Source organism: Manihot esculenta, chromosome 4 (genome assembly GCF_001659605.2).
Source record: "Manihot esculenta cultivar AM560-2 chromosome 4, M.esculenta_v8, whole genome shotgun sequence".
NCBI lineage: Eukaryota > Viridiplantae > Streptophyta > Magnoliopsida > Malpighiales > Euphorbiaceae > Manihot > Manihot esculenta.
Window position 1 is genome coordinate 33924035 of NC_035164.2, and position 27274 is coordinate 33951308.

Genomic DNA, 27274 nt, shown 5'->3' on the forward strand with positions numbered 1-27274 from the left:
GTTCTAACTCGACACTTTTGATTAGAGAAAGACATGCGCTATCCCATTCCAGCCTTTGGGGTACAGAAACGAAGTTATTAGTTATTGCTACTCTCTCTACGTACAATCCAAAAAAAAAAGGTCATTACTTTAGTTTTTTATGTCCAATATATATCATACAGCCACAAAATAAATAAAGCATAGTTTAGATACTCCATTCTTCTTTATACAGACAATTGTCCATGATCAAATGATTGCATTCTCATGCAAATTTCCAAATACAAAGCATATGTTTCAGATGCCATCTTCTTATGTCATTAAACCATGCTAATGATCAATTAGTGCTTACAACTCCTGTTTAGGTCTGCTTTACATCCAGGGAAAATCAGAGCTCCGTAATTTTTTTTCTTTTATTTTTTTTTTCAGCTCTAAGACATCATTGAAAACCCAGAAACAGTAGTACAGATCAACCTCCTAGAATGTGTTATAAAACACAAACTACCTTCGACAAAACAAATCAAGATATGGGCATTTCTTCTTATTATTCCTTCTCCTTTTTGCATGAATGATCAACAAGAATAATTATTTTTCTTCAAGATGATATAACTAACTGTGTCGATGGTACAAACTTCCTTTCAACTAACTCTTCAGGCTCAAACTTGACGTCGTTTATGTCAAGCAGTGGCTTGATATCATCGCATTCATTAACAAAAGGCTGCTTGAAATTATGCAAGGTTGGCGATGAAGATGATGAAACAACAGGAGTAGAATCTTGGAGTGTCAAGGCTGCAGTTTCATTAACAACGTTTTCATGCAGTTGTTGATTGTGATCTTGAACCACAAATTCTTGTTCTTCTTCTTGCGTTTGTGGATAATGATATTGTATCATCGTGGGATCATAAATATCCAAAGAATCTTGATTAACAATCTCACAACCAAGCGTTGTTGAATCATCAGTTTCTAGCATTTGGAAATGAGTTTGTTGGTGAGCTTGAGCTCGACAAATGGCAAGTTGATGAAGAACAAGATCAAGCTCAGCCTTGTGATACTCAATTTGACGCTGAAGCTCACGAATGATTCGATAACAGCCTCCGACGGGATCATTGGCACGAACATCTGATTGGAAAATGATCGTCCGCATAGCTTCGTCCTTGTCAGGTTGGCTAAGGGGTTTGATGATTTTGGTGATATTGCTCACACCAAACAATTTATGGGCATTAAGGAATTGTCTTTGGCGATCGTGAGGGAAATAAGGGGCGAGAATACAGTCAGGCGCGCACTTCCTACGCTGGTATTTGCAAGCAGCACAAGCTTGGGTGGTGCCGTTGCCAATCCTAGGAATGCTCATATTGTTTGATGATGTTGTTATTGTTTGCTTTTGTTGATGGTGAGATATCGCTTGCGTTGCCGGCGGGGATGGTGCAGTTTTCTTTGATGGGGGCTTCTTTTTTTTCTCTGGTGGTTGCAGATCCTTTCTTTTCTCTATGCGAAGAAAACGAATGAAAATGGAAGATGGAGAGAAATGGGAGGAGAAAAAGACATATGTTTAAGAATAATGAAGACAGAGAGAGAGAGATTGTTCTTAACAGATTCAGTTATGGATGATATTTTTGGACAATGATATTTATATGTATTAAGAAATAATTTACTCTTGCAATTCTGTCTTTCTTATAATTTGGAACTAAAAATAGAGTGGCATCTGACAGCCTTGTAAAGATTTTCTTTTCTTGTGTATATTTAGTAAAATAAACTGTGTAAGACGCTTTCAAAGCCTTTGAACAAAACACAGTTGATGACATCTCCATTAATTGACAAACTCGGGATGTTATGTTCTTTTGATTTTGTATGTCTCTGGAACTTCAATAGTAAATAAACGATCAAATGCTTTCGTAAATGGAACAATTATCAAGATTAAAGAGTTGTTGATGGTTGGAGAGGACGAATGGAACCTCAGTTAGACTGGAACTGCGTTGTTCGCTCCATGGATCAGCTCATTAGGATCCTCGAGTGAGGTGCAATGTCGAATTGGACAACGGTGGTTAATTTTGGTAATTTCGACTGGATTGTGTATGCAGATACTATAGATGAGCCTTCCGACAAGCTGGCAGATCCAACATCAGATAATAGAACAAGCATACACCTCTTGCCTAGGATGCTTCCCCACGCATACCTCTTGTAAAAGTGAGATCAGAAAGTGAACCAAGTTCTAGTTAATTTGCATTTGTTTCTGCCCTTTTAGATCGGCAACCTCTAGCTTTTTTGCATCAAGAGAATCCCAAAAGAAAAAAAAAAATTCAAAAAAATACTTAGTTAATTTGCATTTGTTTCAGACCTTTTAGATCGGCAACCTCTAGCTTTTTTGCATCAAGAGGTAATCCCAAAAGAAAAAAAAATTAAAAAAATGGAGAAGTAGACGCAGTTCATACCAACATCAGAAATCACAATAACAATCAGTCATAAATCTTATAGAAGAATTCATAAATTCTGGAGTGGAAAAAATGTATCACATGTTTCTCACTGTTGCTAATATTGGTGCTTGTATGCTGGTGCAAGAATTTTTTGTCGTTTAGAGGGGAAGCAAACTCGATGGAAGTACAAATGCTAAGCATATCATTAATGCAAAATAATAAAAATCTGATATATAATTACAAGGCTTCCAACTACATGATGATTTTAAAAAAAATGCCACAGTATGAATTGAAGGAGTGGAAATGTTGTTCAGGATCACTGGGCTATATAAAAGATGTCAACTTCCTTCCATACCACACCAAAGATTACTAAGTGAATCAGATTCTACAGCTTCAGATCATCTGGCTTTCCTGAACTACTTGAATTGTTGCATGGAATGCTGAACTGCAATGAGACCTGAAATTAACAAAGCTTAAGTGATTATCAAAAGCAGCTTAACACTTATCATCTTGAGCAAAGTTCCCTTCTAAATAAATGTGGGCTGTTTCAGGATCTGTTACAGACGGATCAAGAAAGACATTCCAGAAAAACAAGCACCTGGTTTCTCCCACAAAATAAGAGTTATAAGTCCTGATATTAACCCCATCAGTTTTGGGCGCTTAAACAGGTCAGAAAATTTTCAGGAATGAGTTACTGGATCCTACAATTAGTTTTGATTGAAGTTTTTTTAGTTTCTCTATCAGCCCATTTATAGACTGCATTTGTTTTTATCACCCCCATTGGAAGACGATATAAACAGGACCATTAATAGAATTACAACATGCAATAAACACTTAAATGCACAACTGTGCAAAATGAAAGAAATAGATAGTACCATTTTTTTATTGCTTAGTATTGTTTATGCAGAGTATGAAATAAACAATGCCAAATTGTAGGCAACATTTCAAACATCAGAAAAATCAATGCAAGGAGAAAGCCTACAGGTGACATCTGAGGCAACACTACTTGCCAGCTCTCCAACCAAGGTTATCGAGTTTTCTGTTGTTCTGACTTTAATGACATATAACAGGATGCAAATTTACAAAACATGTGTATAAAACTCCAATAACATGAATGTTGTAACTTAAGTAACACAGTAAAAGGATAGAAAAACTTATTATATTTGAACAATCATATTCTCTGTAATTTCCGCTCTTGCAAAAATCAATCACAATGCTCAGTCATTTTCCAAAACAATATTATGAGTTCCACTTCCCGAAAAAAATAGGCAAGTCTGTCTTTCATCGAGTAAGCCTACACTTGACTGAGATTTTAATGTAAAATTTCTCACCCAGGCTTGGGTACAAGCAGTCATGGCTCTGACTTGATAAGCTCCTCGAAAGAGTTTCTGTACTTGCCTATCAGGTCCCTGTTATTTTAACAGATATTAATGCATGTATAAAACAACTAGAAAACCAAAAAGCGAAAGAAAATTCCCAAATTCCCAAGGTATTACGAACCTCCTCTGATTTAGCAGTTGCTCACTTTCCTCCACCTCTCTCTTCTGTCCCTCAACTGTCTGCATGCAATACCTTAAAAAAATTACCATGCAGGTCACACTAGGAAAATTTTCAACAAACTAGGGGGAAAAATTATGTCCACAACTCAATACATAGTAATTGATATAAGGGAGACAAAATGAAAAACAAGACTTGGATGATCACCATAGTTTTTGTGCTAATAGAAGCGGAAATTGATTTTAATAACTGCTGGCACTTCTCAAAGTGATTGTACAACTCGGTAATCTTCCAAAAGAATATTTAATAAAGTAAGCAACAATTCAACATATATGAACAAATAAAGCACAAAAACCAATTAGATATGCGGTACCCATAATTTATGTAGTCAATTGTTACAGCAGAAAAATAGGAACTTTAAAATAGGGGAAAGAAAACAAAGAAAAAAAACCAAAGCATCGGAATGCTGATCCCGAGTTCCATTCTCAATAACTTCAGCTAAATTCTCAACCAGCTGCAACATAACAAACATAAAACATTCTGAAATTATCAATTAGGAAGACTCAAAACAAAATCAAAAGCTAGGGTTTCAGTTTAGGGTTTTACGTGCAAGAGGTGGAAGTGGGAGGCGAGTGACTGGTGGTGTTGATTCTGCTGCTGCTGTTGTTGAATTAAACGCTGTTGCTGTTGCTGCTGCTGAAATTGTTGCGGTTGTTGCTGCTGAAATTGTTGTTGTTGCGGCTCAAATTGCTGTTGTTGTTGGAATTGATTGAATTGTTGCTGCTGTTGAGACTGTTGGTGGAGGTAAAATTGATCCTGAGTTGAGTGAGCAGGGGAGTTACTATGGTATGGTACATTGGGGATCATTGTCCAGCTACCTCCTGTGTATGGATGATCCATCGCTACCTCTCTCCGTCACTGGGATTATGGATTCTTCCTCTTGCTGACGATAGGAAGAACAGAAGAGCGAAGGTGACGGATTAAACGATGTCGTTTCACGCTACCCCAATGGCCACAAGGCCCAGTAGCTTCTTAAGAAGCAAAAGGAGGCCCAACTTATAATTAGTAAACCATTTTTTTTAACATTACTATTTGGCAATTGGAACAAATTTTAATATTTAAAATTATAAAAACATCATTTTATTATTAAATTTTTTTATTAAAACTATTATTTAATTATTAAAATAAGATTTGATTAAGCTAGGAGTCATTTGAACTTAAATGTAATATTTCAAGTTTTATTTAAATAAAAATATTAGATTGAGTTTATTTAAAACTTAATAAAAAAATTAGAGTAAAAATAGGAATAAATCCCATAAAATAAAATAAAATAAAATAAAAATTGAATCTCCCAAATATCTATAATCTTCAATAAAATTGGAAAAATAATAATAATAATAATAATAATAATAATAATAACCTTCACAGAGGGTTTTTTTTTTTTTTTTGGAACTTCGTAAATTTGAATTTCAGGTCGGGAATTCAGCTTTGGGCTACAATGTTTGGGCTTTAGGGTCGGTGTGGCATACTCTTTGAGCTAACATATCAAGTAAAGCTAATATTTTATTTTATTTTCTCAATAATTTTTACACCTAAAACTTATTTTGAACTCTCAATAAATTAAATAAGAAATTATCAATGAAAGGGAAAATTATTAGATTTTATTACATTTACACTCTCTAAATCAACTAAAAGTTGTTTGGAATTTAGGATTTTTTGGTTTTTGAAAAACACCTTTCTAAATATTCTTATTCAATGAAGTAGATTTTTCAAAGTTTTTTGTAATTTAAAAAAAAAAACTAAATTTAAATTAGAAATAAAATTTTATAATTTATCTAAATAAAAGGAAGTGAATAAGTTGTACAGAATTTTATGATTAATTAGTTTTTAATAGATTGAAACTTATGACGTAGATAATGATCCTTTAATTTATTTAATAGTAAAAGTAACTAGGAAAATAAATGAATAAAAATCAAAATAACATAAAAACCACATGGCTTTTAATTAATAAATATGTATTTTAAATATGATAACAGGTTTGTATTATATATATAAAAAATGGTTCTCTATATAATTTACCCAATACCTTTATATAGAAAAAAATTATTTAATCCCTTTCACATTATTTTTTTTATTTGCCCTTCAACTTATAAATTATGAACAGTTTAATCCTTGCAACATTTAAGGGTGAATGTATGTCACTCTACAAATATTTTTAATAATAAAATAACTTAATTTATATAATGCGGGATAGCGAATGAATGTCTATATTTCTATTAGAAAGATTAACTTATTCCACAGTCTAAAAGTTGAATATCTCGAAAAGAGCTATTTTTCAATATGAATGGCTTTGCTTCTTGAGAATCAAGTAGATTCTTGCTCCCTTCGATCTAGATTTCATAAGAAGTTTCTGATAGCTTTTTTTAGGTATAGTTTCGATTGTTTGAGACATCCTGAAAGCTCGTTGTATTTTCTTATTTGATTGCTTTTTCTTCACCTTCTTAGTCTTTCTTTTGAAACTGTTCAGTGTTAAAACTCGTGGTTTTCATCATCTAAACTTCTTTTTGAGTTGTGTCTTCCTTGTTATATTGTTGTATTGATGCTTGTGCTTTTAAATTTTGGCTGCGAATGACTTTTTAATAGCTATTTGTGGAATCTAGAAAGTGACGCTATTTATTTCTAGTTTAAAGATTCATTTATGTAGGTTTTGTTTATGAACCTTGAAACATTGTAGTTTAATTTTAGTGTTAAAGTCTTAGGTTTCTTTATTTTTTGAACTTTTTTTTATATAGCCTTTTAGACATCTTACCATTAATGAAGTTGAATTAAAAAAGATAAGTAAATAAAATAAATATAAAGTTAATAGATAAAATGATGAAAAGGTGAGAAGATATAAATTATTGAGGTTTTAAACGTTAGACGTATGAAAATTGGGCAAAGTGATTCATTAGTAATAAGGAGAAAGTCTCTAAAATCAATAATTGTTCAATTATGGAAGGAAAATAATTAGCTTTAGAAATTGACAAAATGAAGGTGGCAAAATTTTCATGAAAAGTGCAAATCCCATTTGATGAGAGAGGTGGGGTAATAAGTCAAAGAAAAAAGGCAGAATTATTAAGACAAAGGCCAAGTGCATGCAGACTAGGCATATATCTTTTACAAGGAGACAAGTCAACCATGTTCCCATATTTAAAAAAAAATAAAAAATCAAACCCAATTCCCTCTCCCTTCCCTTTCTTTAAGGGCTCTCATAGATCACTATCAACTTTTAGGGATACCTTTTCCCACATGGCTTATATTTTAGGGGACTGTGTCCCTTCACCCATCAACTTCACCCTCTCACCTTTCTTTGATAATATTGCCTGCCATCTTCTTCACAAAATAAAGCATATCATTTCTCTCTTTTTTTTTGTTTTAAGGAATATCGAAAAGTAAAATATAAAATTTTTAAAATTTATTTAAATATATTTATCATCGAACTAAATTATTGAATGCTCTTTTATTTTTTTTTCTTTAATATGTTATTGTTATATTATCATAAAACTAGAAACAAGATGGGTATGTATACATATATGCATTTTGCATGAATCTTTATTTTTGTTTTGAAAAAAAAATGGTCCTCTGATGATGGCCTAACTATACCTAATTTCATGACCCAAAATTTTAATTTGTTAGATTGTCACTCACAAAGCATTAACTTTTGACCTAATTATAATTGATGTTACCAAAATATTCCTATTTAAACCTAATTAATTATTGTTGTTCAAGCTCATCAATCAATTCTCACTGGATGACTATGTATGTTTGCTTACTAAATTAATTGTTATAATTACATTTATGACCAAGCAATAGTTAGAACAAATCATAAATATAAGGTTAAAAAAAAACTTTTATTTTGACGGAATAAAAAAGAGTAATTAAAAACTGAAAAATTAAAAATAAATATGAAATTGCATCTAAAATAACATATATATAATTTTTAATGGCACTTAATTTCTTATGGTGGGGGGAATTACAGGAAGTATAAATATGAAGAAGGCATAGGGCATAGGTCATTGACCTCACAGGATCTGAAATTACATGAGAAAGGTAAATAAGAGAGGAGTGAGTACAACTTTTGACAGACCAATCGCAATGAGAAGAGCAAATCGACCATCGGGATCCATTCCCACTCCACTTGCACCCACAGCCACATGACCCATCACTTTTGGTTTTTATGAATAAACCCCCCATTTCTATCCCAAGCTTACATCCACATCCCTACATCCTCATTTTTACCCATTATCCTATGCCCCCCACTTTATATTTAATATTCATCTAGATTAAATGTATAATTTACGCCTTTTATTCAAATTTGAAAGGCTCCCACTCTTATTGAATTCTCTCTCTCTATATATATAAGGTTAAAAAAATTTGTTTAATATTTTAATTTAATTTCGAAAGACAAGTGTGGCCCCGCAATTGGACCACCATGTTTATTGTATTACTGGAGCATCATGTGTCTTGTATTTACGTATAATGGAAAGTACAATTTTAGGTTTGGATTTAAAATATAATAATTATAATGAAATTTATATAAATAATAAATAATTTTTTTATATATTTATTATTAATAATTAACTGTGCACCAATCGAATTTATTTTTATGAATTATCATTCTATTTTCTGAGCCATAAATCTTATGAATATTTATTATGATTTTATAATACAAATTCATCATTAACGATATTTTTTTATAATCATTCCGTTATTATGTATATAAAATATAATTCAAATATTTTTTTTATTCATGATTATTCAGACAAAAATACTCATGATTATATTGAAAGTTAAATTTTTATTTAATTAGGATAATTCAATTAGAAAATTTTAAGTTTTTAGAAAGTATTAATTTTATATTTATTTATTTGACATTTTTTTACTTGATTTTCTGAGAAGTTGAAGATACTTTTTTTAATAAAGAAAAATTAAAAAAATAAATAAATTAAATTATTTTTTAAAAAGTTCAACTTTTAAAAAATAAGTTATTTAAAGCATTATTAGTGGGTATATATTAAAATTGCCACCGATGCCAACTGACCTTGATTAGAAACTAAAGTGTTTTTTTTTTTTTAATAGAAAGTTGAAGTCTAATTTTGAGGTCTCAAATATTTGATATTGTTGTGACGGTTAATATCTTTTTAAATATATGAATTAAGGAACAATAAAAATTAATTTAGAATGAATTTAATATGTTTGAATAATAAGAAGGTAAACTACATTTCAATCTCTGAATTATATCATAATTAATAAATTAATCCCAGTATTTTTAAAACCAAACACTTAAATCTCTCTGTTTTCATTCCGTCCAAATGCACAGTCTCTCCATCTATTTCTCCGTTAGTTTAAAAATAAATGAATCCATTTCTCCGTTAATTTAAAAATAAATGGTAACGGCTAGTCAAACTTTTAAAAGTTTTTTTTTTTTTCTTCCTACAATACTCCGTACTGCACTATACAATACATATAAAAGAAATTTTTACACCTAAAAATCCAAATTTTCTTTCTTCCTCTCATTCTGCAATTCTTGTATGTTAAAACAGATCAATCCCAAAATTTAGAATCTGTAATTTTTTCAAAATTTTTACTATTTTCAATTTTTTTTTATCAAATCAAACTAAATATATAATACGTACTCATTTCTTTTTATATATAAATAAAAAATAATTTAAAATTTTATAATTTGCTGCCATTTCTGAAATTTTTGGTAAAGAATTCAAGTAATTATAAACATTTCAATCCTTCGATTTTTATGAATTAAAACATATCAGTTCATGAATTCAAAATCTACAGATTTTTCAAAATTTCTATTATTTTTAATTTTCTTGGTATAAAATAAAACTAAATATACAACATTAACTCTTTTCTTTTTATATACAACCACGAAACAATTTGCAATTTTTTGGTTTGCCACTGTTTCATAAATTTTATGGGTATAGAATTCAAGTAATTATAAATACTAAAATCTTTCAATTTTTATGCATTAAAATAGATTAGTCCATAAATTCAAAATATGCATTTTTCTCAGAACTTCTATTATTTTTAATTTTTTTAATATAAAATAAAACTAAATGTATAATATTATCACCTTTCTTTTTATATATAAATACAAACAATTTAGAATTTTCTGTCTTACTGCCATTTCACAAATTTTCTGGATATAGAATCCAAGTAATTATAAAATATTTAAGTCCTTCAATTTTTATTTATTAAAACAGATTAGTCCCTAAATTTAAAATCTGCGGTTTTCTTAAAACTTATACCATTTTCAATTTTTTTAGACATAAAATGAAACTAAATATATATATATATATATATGATATTAACTCTTTTTTTATACACAAATACAAAACAATTAGAAATTTTCTGATTTGCTACCATTTTATAAATTTTATGCATATAAAATTCAAGTAATTATAAATACTTAAATCATTCGATTTTTATGTATTAAAACAGATCGGTTCTTAAATTCAAAATCTGCAGTTTTGTCAAAATTTTTGCCATTTTCAATTCTGCCTGTCTTTCACCTTTAAAACAAATATTACAAAACAAATACTTTTATTCATTCAAATATGTCTTACAACTAAACCATTTATTACTACAAGCAATAAAAATTTACAAAATAATAACAAAGTTTTCAAAAATACACATTTATGAACTTACCATTCACTTTCGGATGGAAGAAGGAGCATTTGGGTTTTTAGATATAAAAACTTCTTTTATGTATTATATGGCGCAAAAAGAGTATTGTAAAAAAAAATAATAATTTTCATAAGTTTGACGAGTCATTTACTTTTAAAGTAATGGAAAAATAAATGGAGGGATTATGCATTTGGACGAAATGAAAATAGAGGAGTTTAAATATTCGATTTTAAAAATATAGAGACTAATATATTAATTATGGTATTATTTAGGGACTAAAGTGTAATTTATTATAATAAGAATATTAAAATAATAAAATATTTAATTTATTTTTTTAAATTTCAAATTTTCAGAAAATGTAAACTTGTATCTGATTGTTTGGCATTGACTTTTTAAAAAATTAAAGGCATTTCTTCCTTTAATGGAATAAAAGTAAGTTATTTTCTCTGATTTAGTTAAATTATTTTTTAAAAAATACACTTCATAGAAAATAAGTCAATGTGAACTGAACTTGATTAGAAACGGAAGTTTTTCTTCATTTTTTTTTGGGGATAAAATATTGAAAGTCTAATTTTGAGGTTTCAAATATTTGATATTGTTGTCACAGTTAATATATCTTTTTAAATATATGAATTAAAGAACAATAAAAATTAATTTAGAATAAATTTAATATATTTGAATAATAAGAATATTAAAATAATAAAATAATTTTTTCCAAAAAAGTTATTTAAACAATACTAGTAAAGCTTTTTCTAAAATGAATTCTTTGTTACGAACCACAATATCAAATAAGTATTTAGATATTATAATTATGGTTTAGTGGTTGAAAGCATTAAGAAAATAGATATAATAAATATTGGAGGTGAATCCCCATGGATTCTTCCTGTATTAATACAGAAATTTTTGTAAAAAGAAATCACATGAATCCATGTTCATGTATTTTGCATTCACTCTCTTGAAGTGGCCACCCACGTAAAACCAATAACTTCATTACTAACCATAAACTCATTAAGGGTTTTGCTTAACCAAATGTATGCTTATTTAGTTGAAAATTACAAACAATAATATATATATATATTTTTTTTTTAAAGAAAAAAAAACAAAGAAAGGCAAAAATTCTGAAATGATGGCTACATAAGGCATTGAACTATCTGCAATATTTTTAGATGTCCTTCCCTTAGGGAAGCTTTAAAAAAAAAAAAAAGGAAAGAAATGAAATATTCAAGACTACAGAGCAAAAAGAAAATCCGTATATATATATGAAAAAGCTAACCTTGCCATGTTTTTTGTGATTGATTATGTTGCTCTTGAGAAGTGTTCACGCAATTGCCGAGACCAGCCATACTCAGTATATCACTATGAGAGAAAGCTCTAAGACCCAAGAAATCTCTCGTCAAACCCTCACCGCCGCCGCCGCCGGAGCCACCACCGCCACCACCAGCATTGTCATCATCTTTCTTGGTATTCAAAATCCCACCAACAAATGCCTCTTCGAAGGAGCTAGCCCCATCAAACCCAGAAGCAGAAGACAGAGAATTCATCATTTCTTGAAGAAGGGCACTCGAGGGTTGTGAACCACTAGTACCAGAAGGAACAGCTTTATTCCCAAAAGGAGCCTGCAAGCCATGAACAAAGGACCCACTACCTGGCAGCTGTTCTTCACGTGAGGACAAATTCAGACCAAACCCATTTGTATTTGCATTGTTGTTACTAGAATTGGAAGACACGTGAGCTTGTTCTTGGTGGTGGTGCTGGGGCTGATGGTGAGGTCTCATCAAGCCGGTAGTTTTGCTGCTCATGGTTGCACCCATCTGAGCTGCTTTTTGCAGCAATGCAGTAGCTGACATATGTGGGGATGGAGCTGCCTGCAGGTAATGCGGTAGAGTGGGGCCAAGACTAGGGTTAGGGTTTGGGCTCAACTCTTGGTGATTGGTAAGGATCGAAGATGAGGAGGAGGAGAGATGATCAACGGGCGTTTGCTGATGATGATGTAGTGGGCCAGAACCAGGACCAGCCACTAATCCTGCTGGTGGGCAAGCTAACCATGGTGGTAACTCTGGCCTTAGAGTGCTAAAACTTTGTTGCTCTTTTTTAAGTGAAAATGCATGCAAATCTTGAGCAGTAGTAGCATTGAATTGGGGTATTTGGAGATTTATATTATGAGGAGTTGAAGAACCTGAAGCTGCAGGCTGAGAGGAGCTGTGGAGGACGACTGGGTTTGGTGGTGGTGCTGCGATAGCTTTTGCACTCTCCTCTGCTAAAGCATCGCAGAAAGCTCTGTGGGTGATGAAGCTGTCTCTCCTGAAAAGAAATAACACACAAGAGAAAAACAAAAACTCACAACACTAGAAAACAAAAGCAAGCCTGTCACAACGTGCCTTATGACAATAATGCTATCAGTACTTGACTCTCTTTCTCTGCAATTGTTTCATCTTTTTTTCTTTTCCTTTTTCTTTTTCTTACTCTGGGAACTAGGTACAGATTGTCCACCTAAGCCCCTGCAATTAAAATTTTGCCATACCAAGGCACCTTTTTCTCTCCCTCGGATGGTATATATATATACCAGATAAAGAATAATGAAAACCAAGTCCTTTGTCTACTGTATTTCTACAATATCTGGGATTTGAAAGAGGAAGCATTTAATGTCAGTTCTTTCTGATTAGTTATCTCGTATCCTTCGCTAAATAAAAAGAACTGCTATGGTTATTGCGCAGGGATGAGGAAGAGAATCGTTAATTTTCATGAACATAGATTTCACAAAAGGATATGTGTTTATAAGTTACCTTGAGAAAAGGGTTCCACAGTCGCATCTGTATTCTCTAGTGCCACAGGTCTTGGAGTGAGCCTTCCAATCTGATTGAACTGCGTACCTCTTTGAGCACTTGTCACATTTCCACTTCTTCTCACCATGCTTTCTGCAAAAGTGCTTCTTGATTCCTGTCAAGTCACCAAGAGCTCTTGATGGGTCATGGTGGACGCAGCTAGTTTCTGGACAGACATACACCTTCTTCCTTATTTCCTTGCTTGTTCTTTGCTTCAGCTTCCATGGCAGATTATGCCCTCTTCTATGAAGTTGAAGATTCTGATCTCTCTGAAACCCTTTGTTACAGATCTCACACACAAATCTATTCGTTGCCATCAGAGTCTTGGGTGATAAAGCGATTACTTCTGCATCTGGGTCTGATTGAAGAACCGACCAAAAAGAGAAAATGAAGATAATTGGCACAGACAAATAATAAACAATAAAACTTGGGGCATCGAGAAGGATTTGAAACCTGGGTTTCCTGGCAGGTTTCTCTTCTTCTTGACAGGTTGAGATTCAGGAGGTGGAGGAACAAAGTATTGTTGAGAATAGTTGGTGCCAGTTTCATTTCTGTTGCCTGAAGAAACACTCGCTTCACCAGAACCTGAAGTCAAATTAGACATATTTTCCTCTTGCAGTGGCTGCTGTTGTTGCTGATGAAACATCAAACCTTCCATCATCTTCTTCTCTTAGATAAGCAGTTCTAGAAAGCTTAAGGTTGCATCATGGGCCATGGATTCTTCGGTTTTCATATTAGTAAAAAAAGGGTAAAAAAGATTTAAAGACAAAGAATATGAAATAAAACAGAAAACTCCAAACCTAGAAAAAGCTAAAATAAGAGAGAAACTGGAAAGAGAAAGAACCCCAAATAGAGAAGTTGAAACTGATTTCTCAAACGTTTAGACTATGGTGGCAGCAGCTAGCTAGACTTTAAAAACCCTTGTTTCATTCACTTTGATTGTTTCTTCTGTGTTTGGCTTCTCTTAAAAGAGACAATTTTGGTTTTTTGAGAACTCACAAAAGAAACAAGCAGAGATAGAGAGAGAAGACTATTAACTAGAACTGAATCCAGATCCTTAAGCCACAGCTTTTTTCTCAAGAAAATCCAACTATGGCCACACGGATATGAACAAAAACAAAAGGAGGGAAATAAAACCCAGTTCAGAAGAGAGAGAGAGAGAGAGAGATGTGGATGAGAAGGTATCCTCTGTGTGATCCTGAAAGAGCCCAAAACAAAATACCACAAACAAAACCAAAGGTGGAACCCTATGGCTGAACTCTGACGTTGCACTTTCTGTCTTTTCTTTTGTTCTCTTCCCTAAACACCAGAAAAATCTCTTCTTTTCTTTATTGTCTATTTGCTTTTAACAAAGATTTAATTTTTTAAACTAAAAAAATAAAACCTTTTTTAATCACCAATATCTCCTACCTTTCCTTTCTCCCATAAAGTAAGAGCTAAAAAATAAAAGCAACCCATATGCGAAAAGAAAGAATCATTTCTATATCAATATTTAGGTTAATCAATCCTTCACAGCTTTCTATATACATTTACAATTTGCCATGATTGATCCATTGATTAATTTTCTAACAGGCATGGCCAAAAGCTCTATTCATCCTTCTTTCTCTCATTATCATTATCATTCGACTATTATTTATTCATAAAGATAGCTGAAATTTCTGACAATTTTGCATGGTTACTCTAATATAAAACAAATGTCTGCCTAAATTAATTGATTATTATTTTCTTTTACTACTTGAATATGCACGTACCATTATATATAAAAACTTAATTAATACTACTCACTAAAATTACTGTGCCTTTGCATGCGTGCCATCATCATCGATTACTGATGGGATGATTATGTGATCATCATCCTCATCATCATCTTACAGACAAAGATAAAATTCATACAAGAAATGCAAGATCAAATGGAAAAGCAGTATATATATATATATATATATATATAGTTGACTTGAGTCAATAATAAGCAATACAGCTAACAGAATTTGACCCCATAATTGTGTAGTTTTAGGACATAACTGAAGATTAGAGTCAACTACTTAATGTAAACAACTGCCTTTTCTTTTGGTTGGTAACTGTGAATTAATTAGTTATGTTAGGACACAAAGCAGAAAGAGCTAAACCAGCTTAATTTGTAGTGTAGCAATTGGAGAATTTATGTAAAAATGATATAAATATTATTTCTGGGTAGTTGTGGAAGTAGAGCTACATTGTTTTAGTGTTGGTTTCATGTGTGTGATGGGTATTTTTTTTTATTTAATTTTTTAATGTTGTTTGTTTTGTCATTTTCTGGTTTTATTCTTCAATGATTTAGTTTTTGAAAAGAGGGAGTATAGGGTAGCCCTCATGAATGTGCTCCCAGCTCATTTCTATTGTTCATATAATTATAAACAAAAAGGCATAGGATAGTATTCTATGTTTGTTATGTATGGGATCCAAGTGTTCCCCCTCCTCTCAAGGCATCACATGCATCAATTTACCAATATGATCTTTTAATTAGTATAATTAAAGTAACTCTTGTTTTTAAAATTTGATGATATTGGCATTAGGGTTTTATTTTTCTAAAAAAAATTGTATGATTTGAGTCATTTCATGATGATTTAATGAAACATAGTGGATCTTATCCTTATGAGACATCAATAATTGGGTTTAATTATAAATGATCCAATGTCAAAATTTGCAATCATTAATTTTTTTTTTATTTTTTTTAATCAAAAGGAGAGCTTAGCTCATATTGTTAATATCAAAGGATAGTGTGTCGTACAAGAATAAAGGAGGGCATACCCCCACTCAAAATCAGACAAAGAACCAGCCGCCCTTGCAACTGTATGAGCAACTTGATTCGCTGATCTCTTAATAAAAGCAAACGAAACATATTGCAGCTCATGAAGAAGAGCCTTACAATCATTAATCATCAACTCAAAATATGAAGAATCAGAGTATGGAGAATTCAAAGCGTTAACAACCAGCTCACAATCCGTCTCCACACAAACCGGAAAATAACTTTTAGACTTCAACCAACTCAATGTCTCCCTAAAACATAACACTTCACCCAATAGAGGATCCATTAAACCAGGCACGACCATAAGTTGACCTTCACAACAGTACCCCAATGAATTTCGGACCACCATACCCAACCCATATGAACCATTAGTCTGTACTGAAATGTCAATATTGCATTTATAATGTCCAAGGGGAGGAGGTTGCCAAACTGCTGCAGCTAATGGTTTTGTACGAGAATCTGAAACTCGAAAATGTAACCGAGCGAGTTGCCATTCTTCCAACACTGCTCTAGCCCTATTAACCACGTAAATAGGCTGCTGAAAACTCTGATTCCACACAACATCATTACGGTGTGTCCACAAGCTCCATATCAACATAAAAACCTCTTCACGTTGAGACATAGGCAAAGAAGTAAGAACATAAGACAACATAGTGTTAAGAGAAGAAAATGGGACCCAACCTAAATTTGACAGCAACCAACAAGATCTTGCAAAAGAGCAACCATAGAGAACATGAAAGTCTGTTTCCAGACCAACACCACAAACAGGACAACACTCATCAATATCCATATGATGAACTTGAAGATTATGTTTACAAGGCAAAGCATTTCGTAAAATATGCCAAATGAATAATTCTTAATTATGAAAAGATAATTGAATTTAATTTCTGAAATCCAAAATTTTCGTATTATTTACACACATAAAATAATTCTTATTATTCTTCATTTAATATGAATAATTTTACATTTAAAATTATTCATAATTTTATCCATGATAAAAAAATTATGAAACGAAAAAAAAAAACATAGTATTTTAAGAAGGTCAGAGTCTATGAGGGCGGCTGTATAAGTTTGAAAATTGATTATAAATATATTTTGGCGTCGCAGGAAAAGGGTTGGCTGCTCTTGGACCGTAAGTTTACTCGGTGCGTCGGTGGTTGGTAGACCAGAAATTAAAACTACAACAAAACAAAAGTACAGCCTAACGATTAATACTTCCTCTTTTTTATCAGCATAAGGTGTAGCCTTGGGATTTAAGCTATTGTATAACATGCCATTCTCTCCTCTTTCCATCTGTTTCTCTCTTACGTTTCCTCCTTCGTTCTCATAAAACAACAGCTTTTTTACAAGTCATAGATGATATTTTGATATTTAAAAAATAAAATTTATAATATATATGTTAATTTAAATATAAAAAAAATATTTCTTTTTATTCTTTTCCTTTTATCTCCTAATAATATTTAACGGTATTTCTGCTATAATAGTCTCTCTCCACACTAGGTCATTTAATTCTCCTCGACATACATATTGATAAAGCTGCGAAATAATTGAATTTACTATTTCTCATCACATCAGACTAAATTTTTTCTCATTGGACCTGAACTTACAGTGATTTGGTCTGCCTCACATGTCTGAATTGAGATTTAAAATACTACACGGATGCACTGAAAAAAGTTCTAAAATTTTTTATAGTGTTATTTTCTTGGATTCGACCTTATTAAGAAATAATGAGGTCCAGTGATCATCTCAAGCAATCATCGATTACAGTAAAAATAAAAAATAAGGATTAAATAAAATATTGATTGATTGCCTTTATCAATTCAATAATAAAAAGTTTTTATTGCACAAGGTGCAAATGAAATTGAACTTATTTAAATTTATTTTTAAAATACTTAAAATGTATATAAAAATTATATTGATATTAAATAAAAATTTTATTAGTTAACAAGTAATTAATTATAGTAGCTAATGTAAATTCCAACTCAACATCAACATGTTGCTTTGCTCCTCTATCATTTTCGTACTGTATTATCTGCCTGCACTGAGGCTTCACGAGAAGGAATATGAAGAAGTGCAGTAGGTCCCACACTGACTCATTTTACAATTCAGATGGTCCCACATCAAATAATTTCTCCAACACTAGATCTCCCTCCATGCTAGGCCCCACTATCCTCACGTGCACTTCAATCGCACGGCTTCAGTCAGAGAATTAGACTCCACCGATAAGTTGAACCTACGAAGCAGTGTAATATTCTCCTCTTCTCTTTCCTCTCACACACATTGCTCATGATGTTGATTACTATTTAGCCCAAAACAGATCTAGAATCTATTGGCTGATACTTAACTGTAAGACTCTGCGGCGTTTCCTTCCCCTACGATTTGATTTTGTTTTGGACTATATTAGATATGTGTTCTTTCCGGCGATTCTAGATTTCGGCATGCATGGTGGTTTCTTGCGCTGCTTGAATCCCTTCATTGTCTTTGTTTATTTTGCTGCTCGCCGACTGTGTTTATTTGCTGTTTTGGTTATTTGTTGATATTGTTGGTAGGTTTTAACTTCACAATAAAAGTGACGATTGGTATTCCTCTTTTCAGACAGTGCATTGGCTTCTATGGTTGGGTTGATTGAGTTTTTTTTGCTGTTTTCAAATTGATTTGATTTAGCTTGATTTATGTATTATCCTTTAATTGGTTTAGATTGTTTTTGTGGTTTAGTTGTATATAGATTTTAATTCTCATTATACATGAACCTCTTTTATCTTAATAAATAAATTCAGTTTCTATAAACATAATAATTATATAATTTTTCTATTTTTTTTATAATTTATCTCTTGTTTAATTATATTACTAAATAACATAATTAATTTAAACCTGGATGGAAGATTAAAACATAAACAAAACAAAGTTATATAAACCAATCAATGCATTTTTTAAAATAATAAAAAAAATTGCTAATAGAGGAAAATAATATTTTTTTCCCCTATTCCCACGTGAAGATGGATTTTCAAGGTCCACGTGGCAAATGATGGTTGGACGAAGATGTAGGGAATATTTGCAAGGTGCGTGAGTGTCGCACACTCTCCCTCGTTGCGAGGCTGCAAAATCTGACGGACACCTGTGATCTCCAGCCACTCCATTTTTTGTGTCACAAAATCTTACCGTGTGGTATATACTATTTTTGGTATATTCACCAGAATATTTATTTTAAAAAAATTTACATTTGATGGTATAAAAAATTATTAATTAATTTATTGATTTTAAAAAATACATTAATTAATTTATCTGTTAATTTTAATTTTTGAATAGAACGTAGTTTTTCAAATATATATATATATTCTGTACTAATGAATTCAGTATTGGCTTTAATGTTATAAATTTTTTATATATTAAACAAATTAATCCAAGATTTCATTTATTCATAAAAAATATTTTCTAAAAAATATTTTCTGCCTTTCTAACATTTGAAACATTTTAGAAAGATTGGTCAGTGCTAATATTTTTTCTTGATAAAGAGAAAATATTTTCCTAATATCAAATTGAATGCCTCCTTGTAGATCTCTCATGCCTACTTCTGGCAGGAACAGAGGACAGATTCCTACCATATGGGTTCTTATAATATTTCAGGCACCATGTGAGAAGCTTCATCTCCATCAAATGCCCAAATTCTTACCTAACATTCCTCTAAAACCAAACACAACTCCTCTACAGTTCATGAAACGTTTCAAATTACTTTTGACAAAAACTCACTTTCAGATGCTTTACTTGCTACTTTTATTTCATTTCAACTCGGTCTCTGCATCCTGAAATCATGCAATATGCAGTATGCACTATTTTTTCTTCCAACACTTTTGGAAATTTTTGGTCCTGACATGATTGCCTTAGATTTTGCTTTTAGAAAAGCAGCAGTCATGAGATTTTGATTGACCCTTAAATCATTTCAACAAAGAATTTAAGGCAACCCACAATTATATCATTCCATAAATAGTTTATGGAATTAAGGCTTTTTAATATTAAAGAAACCTCCATAACAAATGAAAGGACAGAGTGCAGAGCACGATCAAAACATTTCTGAAAGTTCTGAGCAGGTCCTGAAGAGAAACAAGCAAGTGGGTTTCTAGATTTAACATTGATAAGATGAGAATTATTCATCTGCTTTCCACAGTAATATTCAAATAATCAACTCAAGAACTTGTCTATAATTCTAGCTTGCTGAATGATGAATGGCAGCATTGATGCTGAAGGCAAATTACACAGGAAGATTTAAAGCATCAAGGAGGAAATTTTTGATTCCGAAAATGACATGAGGAACCAATTTGACATTTTAAGTAAAGAGTATATGCCCTATGCTGTGTGTATTTATTAAGAAAAAGAATGGGATGGAAATAGAATTAAGACAGAAGTTAAAGTTTTACTGGTATACGCAAGCCGTCGTAACTTAGTTGTACATCAAGCCCTTCTGTCTCCATCAATTTCGAAAGATACTCATTTATCTTTTCATGATCCATCAGATGCATCATGCCTTCAAAATAACAAAATATGAAGCAAATTATTTTTTCTTACAATAAATATTCAACTGAAATGGATCAGTCTCACTAGTAAATGGCATTTATGGGGCTATATGAAGTCCTTCAAAATGATAAATGAATACGTACGTCACACCGAAAAACATGCAGAAACAAGTTAGGATTCTTGATAAGAAAGCCAAAATGATCACACATACCAGTGAAAAATGTTCTCTTTGGTTGAATTTTCCGCACCTCATCTAACGCCTGAAAAGAATGTCCAAATAAGCATAAAAATCCTAATAATACAATTTTTTTTTATAGAAAAGGCAATTTTTTTAATATACGAAACCTTATTGAAAGAAAATGGCAAAGCTCATAATTCACATAATGACAAGGCTAAAAAGCTAACATCCCTGATGGATTATATGGATTATCATACCCTTGGAAGTCCAAAATGTGTTGAAGAAGATCGATCAGGCCTCAATGCGTCCTGAACATATGGGTGTCAGCATGCATAAGATAAACATGGGAATATGCATCAAGCCATAAAAACAGGCAAACGCATGAAGCACAAAAAACTGGCAAATGCAATTGCACAGTTTCACGTGCCCCCTTTTATGCATGCAAGAGAGAGAGAGAGAGAGAGAGAGAGAGAGAGAGAGAGAGACCAAAATTAGAATTTCGCAGCCCTTAAGTAGTGGATAAGTTTCATCGGGTATGTCACTGACATCACTGCAAAGAAAGGATTAGCTCCAGAATATGGGTGGAAGAAAAACAACAATTTCCCAAAACTTTGTGAGGCTTAGAAGCAATACCTGATGTAACATATGTTACCAAAGCGAAAACCAAGGGAACGATAACCATGACCATGCCACACTGGTAAAGGGGTAAACTGAAACAAATCATAATAAATGAGAGAAGGAAGTATTTTGTTTTTACTTAAAACACCATAAAACATGATATTTTTCTTGATAACTTGAATGAAAGAGATACTACATTCCAAATTAATTTCTTTCTGCACTGGAAAGTTCAATGAATTATGACCAGGTTAGGGGCCCTCACAAGCAAGGCCACATCAATGACTAAATATGCAAAAAATGTTGCCACAAGACACTAAATTTTGCTGAAATACTACAAAGATTACCAAGATTTGATCAATTAGAGGTTGGAACAATGTTTTTGTGGCAGCAAGCCAGCATTACAAGTAAATCCTCTGGACCCAGTTATCCAACTTTGCACAATTACTGAGTACTGCGGCACTGCCATGGTTTAAAGTTCTATAAAATATCTGTATCAATACCTTCAGGTCACATGCTACAAAAGGCTCCTCATGTATTATGTTAAATTGCAAATCTGAGACAGCAGCACCAGGTGTAATGACACTTGTATCTACCAAATAATAATGAGTCTTCTTCATCACCTGAATTACTTTGACAGTCATACAGTCAGTTCTGAGATATATAAAAAGCATTCAAAAATATTAAATAAATCAACAATTGCTAAAGCAGGCATGCTTTTATAGCAGAGCAGTAGTTAGTAACATTCTACAACAAACATGATGAAAAACAATGATTTCTTCATAAAGTTCATAACATATTCATAAAAATTACTAGAAGGAAAATTTAGCTAAACTCTCAATTATTTATGCCCACAGTGTGAGTAGGCCAGGAGAAGAATTTCTTTAAAATGATTTGATCTTGCAATAAACATTCCATTACATTTCATGCACTTATCATAATATTACCAGCTCCAAAGCAATCTATGAAGAAAGAATAGGGAATCTGTAAAAGGAAGGCAGAAATGGGTTCTTCTTACCTCAAAATCACGCTCTGCAACATAGATTGGAATGTAAGGTTGCACATTGTTTGTCCAATCTCGAAGATCATCCAGACCTGGGGAAGCAATTTAAGCAGAAAAAAGTCCTTCAATATCATGCAACCTGCGAGTTTCTATTTGAAAAGGAGAAGAAACTTATAGCATTTTCTTCACTCTTAACAGCATTTTCCTTTTTTACTAAATAACATTAGAAAATGTTAATGTCAGAGACCTCCAATTGCATCAGCATGAGAATGAGTAATAATAACCGCATCAATTGTTCTTAGCCTGACAGAAACAAAAAGGCAAATACATGACAATAGCTGTATACAGTATAAAAGAAACAGCAAAAAACTGCCAATTCAATATGCCACTCCAAATCCAAAACCTTCAAAATGTAACAAAAATGGAACAATTATGAACTGAACTGTTCAAAAGATATACTCTTTAGCCGGTGTCAAAGTGGGTGTGGTGGAATCCAGACAAAATAAATTAGGCATATATTTAAGGAAGAAAAATAGTGCATTTTTTATCTTAGCTCATGATTTAAGGCTGCAGTAGCTCAGTTGTTTTCATGGTCCAATGACCTATTATTATGTATATATGATTGAGTAAGAACTTCTCAATAACATGCAATTACTTTATACCCAAATGAATAGTTGCTCACGTAATTCATACAAATAAAAACAATAAATAAGCCAGGACCAATTGGAATACAAAAATTAGAACTTGGAAAAAAGCACTTCAAGGAAATAGGAATAGGTGTGCTTCATTCCATCTCACATACATGATAATCATCAAATAAGATAAAGGACGCCATTTTTGAAATCCTATTGCCAAGCAAGGGCCAAGTATGAATAGACTACATCATCTCTGCATACATGCACAAATTCATGGATCCATGCTGACACTCATATTTCCATCACTTATGCAAGAACAAATTATAATGCCACAATAATTACCAAAAAGAGTTATAAGACCACTCATTTTATTTCACCCAAGCATACATAAATTGATGGTTTGATACCATTCCTTGTGTGCATGAGACATAGTAACTCTTCTTTTTCTTTTCCTCATCCTACCTTCATTAGTATTTAACATTCCCAATGGGCAACTCACACCAAAATATTTGGATGTTACCCTAGCTAGAGTTATCTAAACCTGAGCAAACAAATTTTTTCTTGGTCAACCATCTAATTTCTATGGAGCCCTCAGCCCCATAATAAGAGCTTCAGATATTAGATATAATGTATAGAATGAAGACTAACCCAAATGCAGGAAACCATCGAAGAGCACTATGGTAGAAGAACCTGCAAAGGAGAAGTTGCAAAGAAAAAGCTTGATCAATTTATGTAGGGTACTTAATCAAAACAGTAAACACTCTCATCCAGCAGGAACTTCTTCGTTGATCATATTAGAAAGAAATCCTTTTTCTATTTCTTAAATATGAGCTTTTAAGGAAAAGGAATCATAAATCGAAGCCCCTATATTCAGAAATCACTTTCAATAGCAATCTAATTATGCAAATGCCAATATGTATGTTAATCCCACATAAAGAGCTTCCACAATTTAAATCATTCCCTCCTCTCCATCCTGTGCTAACTAACTACTTTCCATAAAAAGTCAAAGAATTGCAAAATTCCAATTCTCTAACTTTTTTTTAAAGAAAAACCAAATTTAATATATGATGCAAGAAGTAAAGAACACCAAGCTGAAGATAAAACTTCACTCTCACATTCCATCACAATCCACATTAAAAATTATAAAAGAAAGAACACTTAATATGATAAGATGTCAGAAAGATTAAATTTTTATTATTGATAAAAAAAAAAAAGAAACTCCATATAAAGGATCGCATCCTTACCAGGGTAGAATTTAGTATTTGTGCAACACTTCAGTTCAGTAGCCATTTACATTTTCATATGAAAAGAAAATTCAAACTATCTAGAAGTATCTTTCACTTACTTGCCAGCATCTATTAGAATGTTGCGTCTTTCACCAGGACCAGAATAACGAATAAGGAGGCCCGTGTTCAATCTTCTATTCTTATTACCAGGTTCCACAGCTTTTGAGCACACCTGAGAAACCAAGAAGCAATTGCAGTCTTGAACAATCAATGCATCAGCTTTGAATTTTAAGCAGTTGCTTCTTAATCAACAAAGCATATGACATTAAATCTTAAAAAATTTCTAATGTGAGGATGGTTTGCAGCAATACCGGACATTCCTTTAGAGGATCAGTAAGGCAGCTGAGACGTGGAATCCCTTCACTAGTTCCTGTCCCCATGAATATGATTTCAGATTGGTCTAAGAGCGACTGTGAATCAGCATTTCCACTTGCATCTGCAATGAAACACGTCAAAAGATGACTTATTGAACAGCATCAAAACTGCAACAGCATGATAAATCTGTAAGTGGAGTCCATGAACACCGGTACAACAGACGGGCAATGGCATCTAGAAGTTAATGGAACTATTTTCTTTCCCTAATCTATAGATGTTAAGACCGCTGAATATCAAAGAAAATTTTAATTGCATATATCTAAGACTACAAATATCCTATAAAGTCTTGTCTGTAGCCGCAATAGACACCAAGATTGGAGCTTGGCACCTTTCTGAAAACTTTTAAACTGCAAAATAATCCCATCAGTGTTACCAGGCTTTTGAGCTAAGTAAAGCTCGTAATACTAAAAACAATCATACTTAAGACATTCACACATAAAAGTTAAGACTTCAAATTAACACTTATAAGATTCTAGTACGGCAAAGGATAAGACATAACCTGAATCAATAGAGAGCTTGCAAATGTATAGTATACGAAGTTAGAAGAGGGGAACCCACCACATAGTGATATACAAGAGATTCGGCTTAAAAGACTAAAATTAGGTCTTTTTTTGAAATGATAACTACCCATTTGAATTCACGCAATAGCCAATCATAAGGAACAGAAATGAAACCACTAGTGTAGCAAGGAAGTACATACTTGAAATAAAGCAAGCTCGCGAAATCCTCCTACACTGAGAGAACCCATTTTTGGAAAATGAAGATAGAGGTAGCCAATTTCTTGAAAGTGAAAGTGAAGAGGTCTGGAAAGACAATTGGCGTCCGCGAAGAGCAAAACTGGCTAGAGAAGGAGATGCACGAATGGCGCCTATAAATTGGACCATCCTTTGTGTAAGCTCAAATTTTTTGGATTCGGTTACATACAACTTTAGAACTCTTTGAATGTAAATCAAATTTTCGAAAAGAATGAAAGGAATAACTGAAAGAAAATATGTTTGGATTCGAAGTGTGGTCAAGAAACTATTTGCCTTCTGGCAGGTGAAGAGAGGAAAATCGTCGATCGCGTTCCAAAGAGGAAATGGTAGAAACAGAAACGGCGACGTTTTAAGCTCTAGATCTATATATATTTTCTTTTGAAGTATAAACCATAGAGCAGCTGAAATCTACTGTCTCCGGATTCACATGACCCGTTTAAAGCTATACTTGAATTCGATACTTTTAATTAAAATTAAAAAAATAAATTTAAATTAAAATATTTATATCACTCATTTGATAAAATTTATATTAATTTAAATTTGAATATGGAAGCAATCTATTTGCCCTTAAATTAAATTTAAATACAATGTGAAAGAGTGTTGTTATTTGAAGGGGATTTTCTTCTAATGGGCTTGAAATTTGGGTTTCTTCCACATCGATATTGATATAATTATAAACCACCACGATACAATGATAAGGATTCAAATTTTTCTTTGCTCATAATTTATAGTTAATTTCATGAAAATTGGTTTTCATGTTTATGTTAAAGCCTGAAATTCATTTTAATCAATTGCTTTGACTTTAATGAAGTACTTCTCCATTTTGTTTTAAGAAAAAGAGAGAGAGAGAGAGAATTATAGTTTGAATCTAAATCAAATGAGCACATTCTGCACATTTGGGTGCCTAACTGTGGGAGACATTGGATCTTCTAACAGGTTGTGTCGTGTATTCTGTGTTGTTAGGAAATTGTTTTTGCTGTCTGATTTTTTCAGCGTGATCGCTTTCCATGTTTATTTTATCGAAATCATAGGCTGCGGTTAGCCGCCAATTCCTGTAATAAAATTTCAAAGACTTATTTCAACATCTAATTAATTTCTCTGGTTGTTGTCCAACCAAAAATTGGTTTTCTTTTTTATTATTGAATCTGACAAAGAATTAACATTAGCAATTTTAATCCGATTTAATTATGAAACATGTTTAATCACAAATTTTTGACCCAGCCAGGGACTAATTTAAGGGAAATTTATCATTATTTTGTAATTAATTCAATATGCATTGATTTTTATTTTTTTTTGTTTAACTCGTTTTATTTTGTTTTGCAAAGATTTTACCTTTTTTTTTCCCAATTTTCTTATTCTTTAAATAAAAAAATTTAAGCATAATTTTAATTAAACATAAATTAAATAATCTTTTATATCTATGCGTAACTTGATTTAATTTCAGTGGGAAAAGATGTTATTTAAAACAGTTATGTCATTCACGATAAATCAGTCCAGGATGAGAAAATAGAGCCGGTTCAAAGTTCAAAAAGTTCTTTAAGCTGAACAGTTCGGCTCCTCAAACCTCGATTCAGAAATACGGAAAAGGCTGAGTCATATGTGAGCCATAGTCCAATAGTGAGAAATTAGTCCGGTGATATGACACGAAAAAAGTTAGTAGATCTAGTCACTTTGCAGTTTTATCTACATACAGATTGAAAAAAATTAAATAGGAGTCTGACGTAAAGAGAAAGTGTCAAATCTGAC

General features: G+C 32.1%; 4 protein-coding genes across 5 annotated transcripts; all 4 read right to left on the bottom strand.

Moving 5' to 3' along the window:
- Positions 1–497: 497 nt before the first annotated feature.
- On the bottom strand, positions 498–4870 carry LOC110612964 (mediator of RNA polymerase II transcription subunit 9). Of its 2 annotated transcripts, XM_021753840.2 has the most exons (6): positions 4491–4870; positions 4336–4398; positions 4092–4172; positions 3888–3946; positions 3719–3796; positions 2569–2844 (listed from the first exon to the last, which is right to left on the bottom strand). In XM_021753840.2, the coding sequence occupies exons 1-5, from the start codon at positions 4782–4784 to the stop codon at positions 3739–3741; spliced, it is 555 nt and encodes a 184-aa protein (XP_021609532.1). In that variant the 5' UTR covers positions 4785–4870; the 3' UTR covers positions 2569–2844; positions 3719–3738. The 2 variants fall into 2 exon arrangements, with proteins under 2 accessions (XP_043812054.1, XP_021609532.1); XM_043956119.1 differs by having other exon boundaries at positions 498–2844; positions 4092–4398; positions 4491–4577.
- A 6811-nt stretch (positions 4871–11681) lies between these two features.
- LOC110613601 (protein indeterminate-domain 7) lies at positions 11682–14652 on the bottom strand. The gene is made up of 3 exons (XM_021754821.2): positions 13841–14652; positions 13349–13745; positions 11682–12866 (listed from the first exon to the last, which is right to left on the bottom strand). The coding sequence occupies exons 1-3, from the start codon at positions 14046–14048 to the stop codon at positions 11834–11836; spliced, it is 1638 nt and encodes a 545-aa protein (XP_021610513.1). The 5' UTR covers positions 14049–14652; the 3' UTR covers positions 11682–11833.
- Positions 14653–15177: 525 nt separating this feature from the next.
- On the bottom strand, positions 15178–16962 carry LOC110612692. Its single transcript, XM_021753468.1, has 2 exons — positions 16155–16962; positions 15178–15254 (listed from the first exon to the last, which is right to left on the bottom strand). Exons 1-2 carry the CDS (start codon positions 16960–16962, stop codon positions 15178–15180), a joined length of 885 nt encoding a protein of 294 aa, XP_021609160.1.
- A 3299-nt stretch (positions 16963–20261) lies between these two features.
- Positions 20262–25865, bottom strand: LOC110612907 (putative hydrolase C777.06c). The gene is made up of 12 exons (XM_021753758.2): positions 25474–25865; positions 24710–24834; positions 24458–24570; positions 23761–23802; positions 22725–22780; positions 22493–22569; positions 21978–22097; positions 21493–21569; positions 21346–21409; positions 21117–21167; positions 20893–20941; positions 20262–20691 (listed from the first exon to the last, which is right to left on the bottom strand). Exons 1-12 carry the CDS (start codon positions 25655–25657, stop codon positions 20573–20575), a joined length of 1077 nt encoding a protein of 358 aa, XP_021609450.1. The 5' UTR covers positions 25658–25865; the 3' UTR covers positions 20262–20572.
- Positions 25866–27274: the final 1409 nt, after the last annotated feature.

What these genes read in the sequence shown, in the direction of transcription:
- LOC110612907 (XM_021753758.2), bottom strand. Translation starts at nt 25,657, where the DNA reads ATGGTCCAATTTATAGGCGCCATTCGTGCATCTCCTTCTCTAGCCAGT. An exon ending in TTGCAGAGCGTGATTTTGAG is followed by an intron (nt 22,098 to 22,492) that starts GTAAGAAGAACC and finishes AAAGTAATTCAG; the next exon opens with GTGATGAAGAAGACTCATTA. An exon ending in TTGTAGCATGTGACCTGAAG is followed by an intron (nt 21,570 to 21,977) that starts GTATTGATACAG and finishes GATTTGTTTCAG; the next exon opens with TTTACCCCTTTACCAGTGTG.
- LOC110612692 (XM_021753468.1), bottom strand. Translation starts at nt 16,962, where the DNA reads ATGGATATTGATGAGTGTTGTCCTGTTTGTGGTGTTGGTCTGGAAACA. An exon ending in GTATGCCCTCCTTTATTCTT is followed by an intron (nt 15,255 to 16,154) that starts GTACGACACACT and finishes TTTGTCTGTAAG; the next exon opens with ATGATGATGAGGATGATGAT.
- LOC110613601 (XM_021754821.2), bottom strand. Translation starts at nt 14,048, where the DNA reads ATGATGGAAGGTTTGATGTTTCATCAGCAACAACAGCAGCCACTGCAA. An exon ending in AAACCTGCCAGGAAACCCAG is followed by an intron (nt 13,746 to 13,840) that starts GTTTCAAATCCT and finishes TTCTTCAATCAG; the next exon opens with ACCCAGATGCAGAAGTAATC. An exon ending in TGTGGAACCCTTTTCTCAAG is followed by an intron (nt 12,867 to 13,348) that starts GTAACTTATAAA and finishes ATTTCTTTTCAG; the next exon opens with GAGAGACAGCTTCATCACCC.
- LOC110612964 (XM_043956119.1), bottom strand. Translation starts at nt 1,327, where the DNA reads ATGAGCATTCCTAGGATTGGCAACGGCACCACCCAAGCTTGTGCTGCT.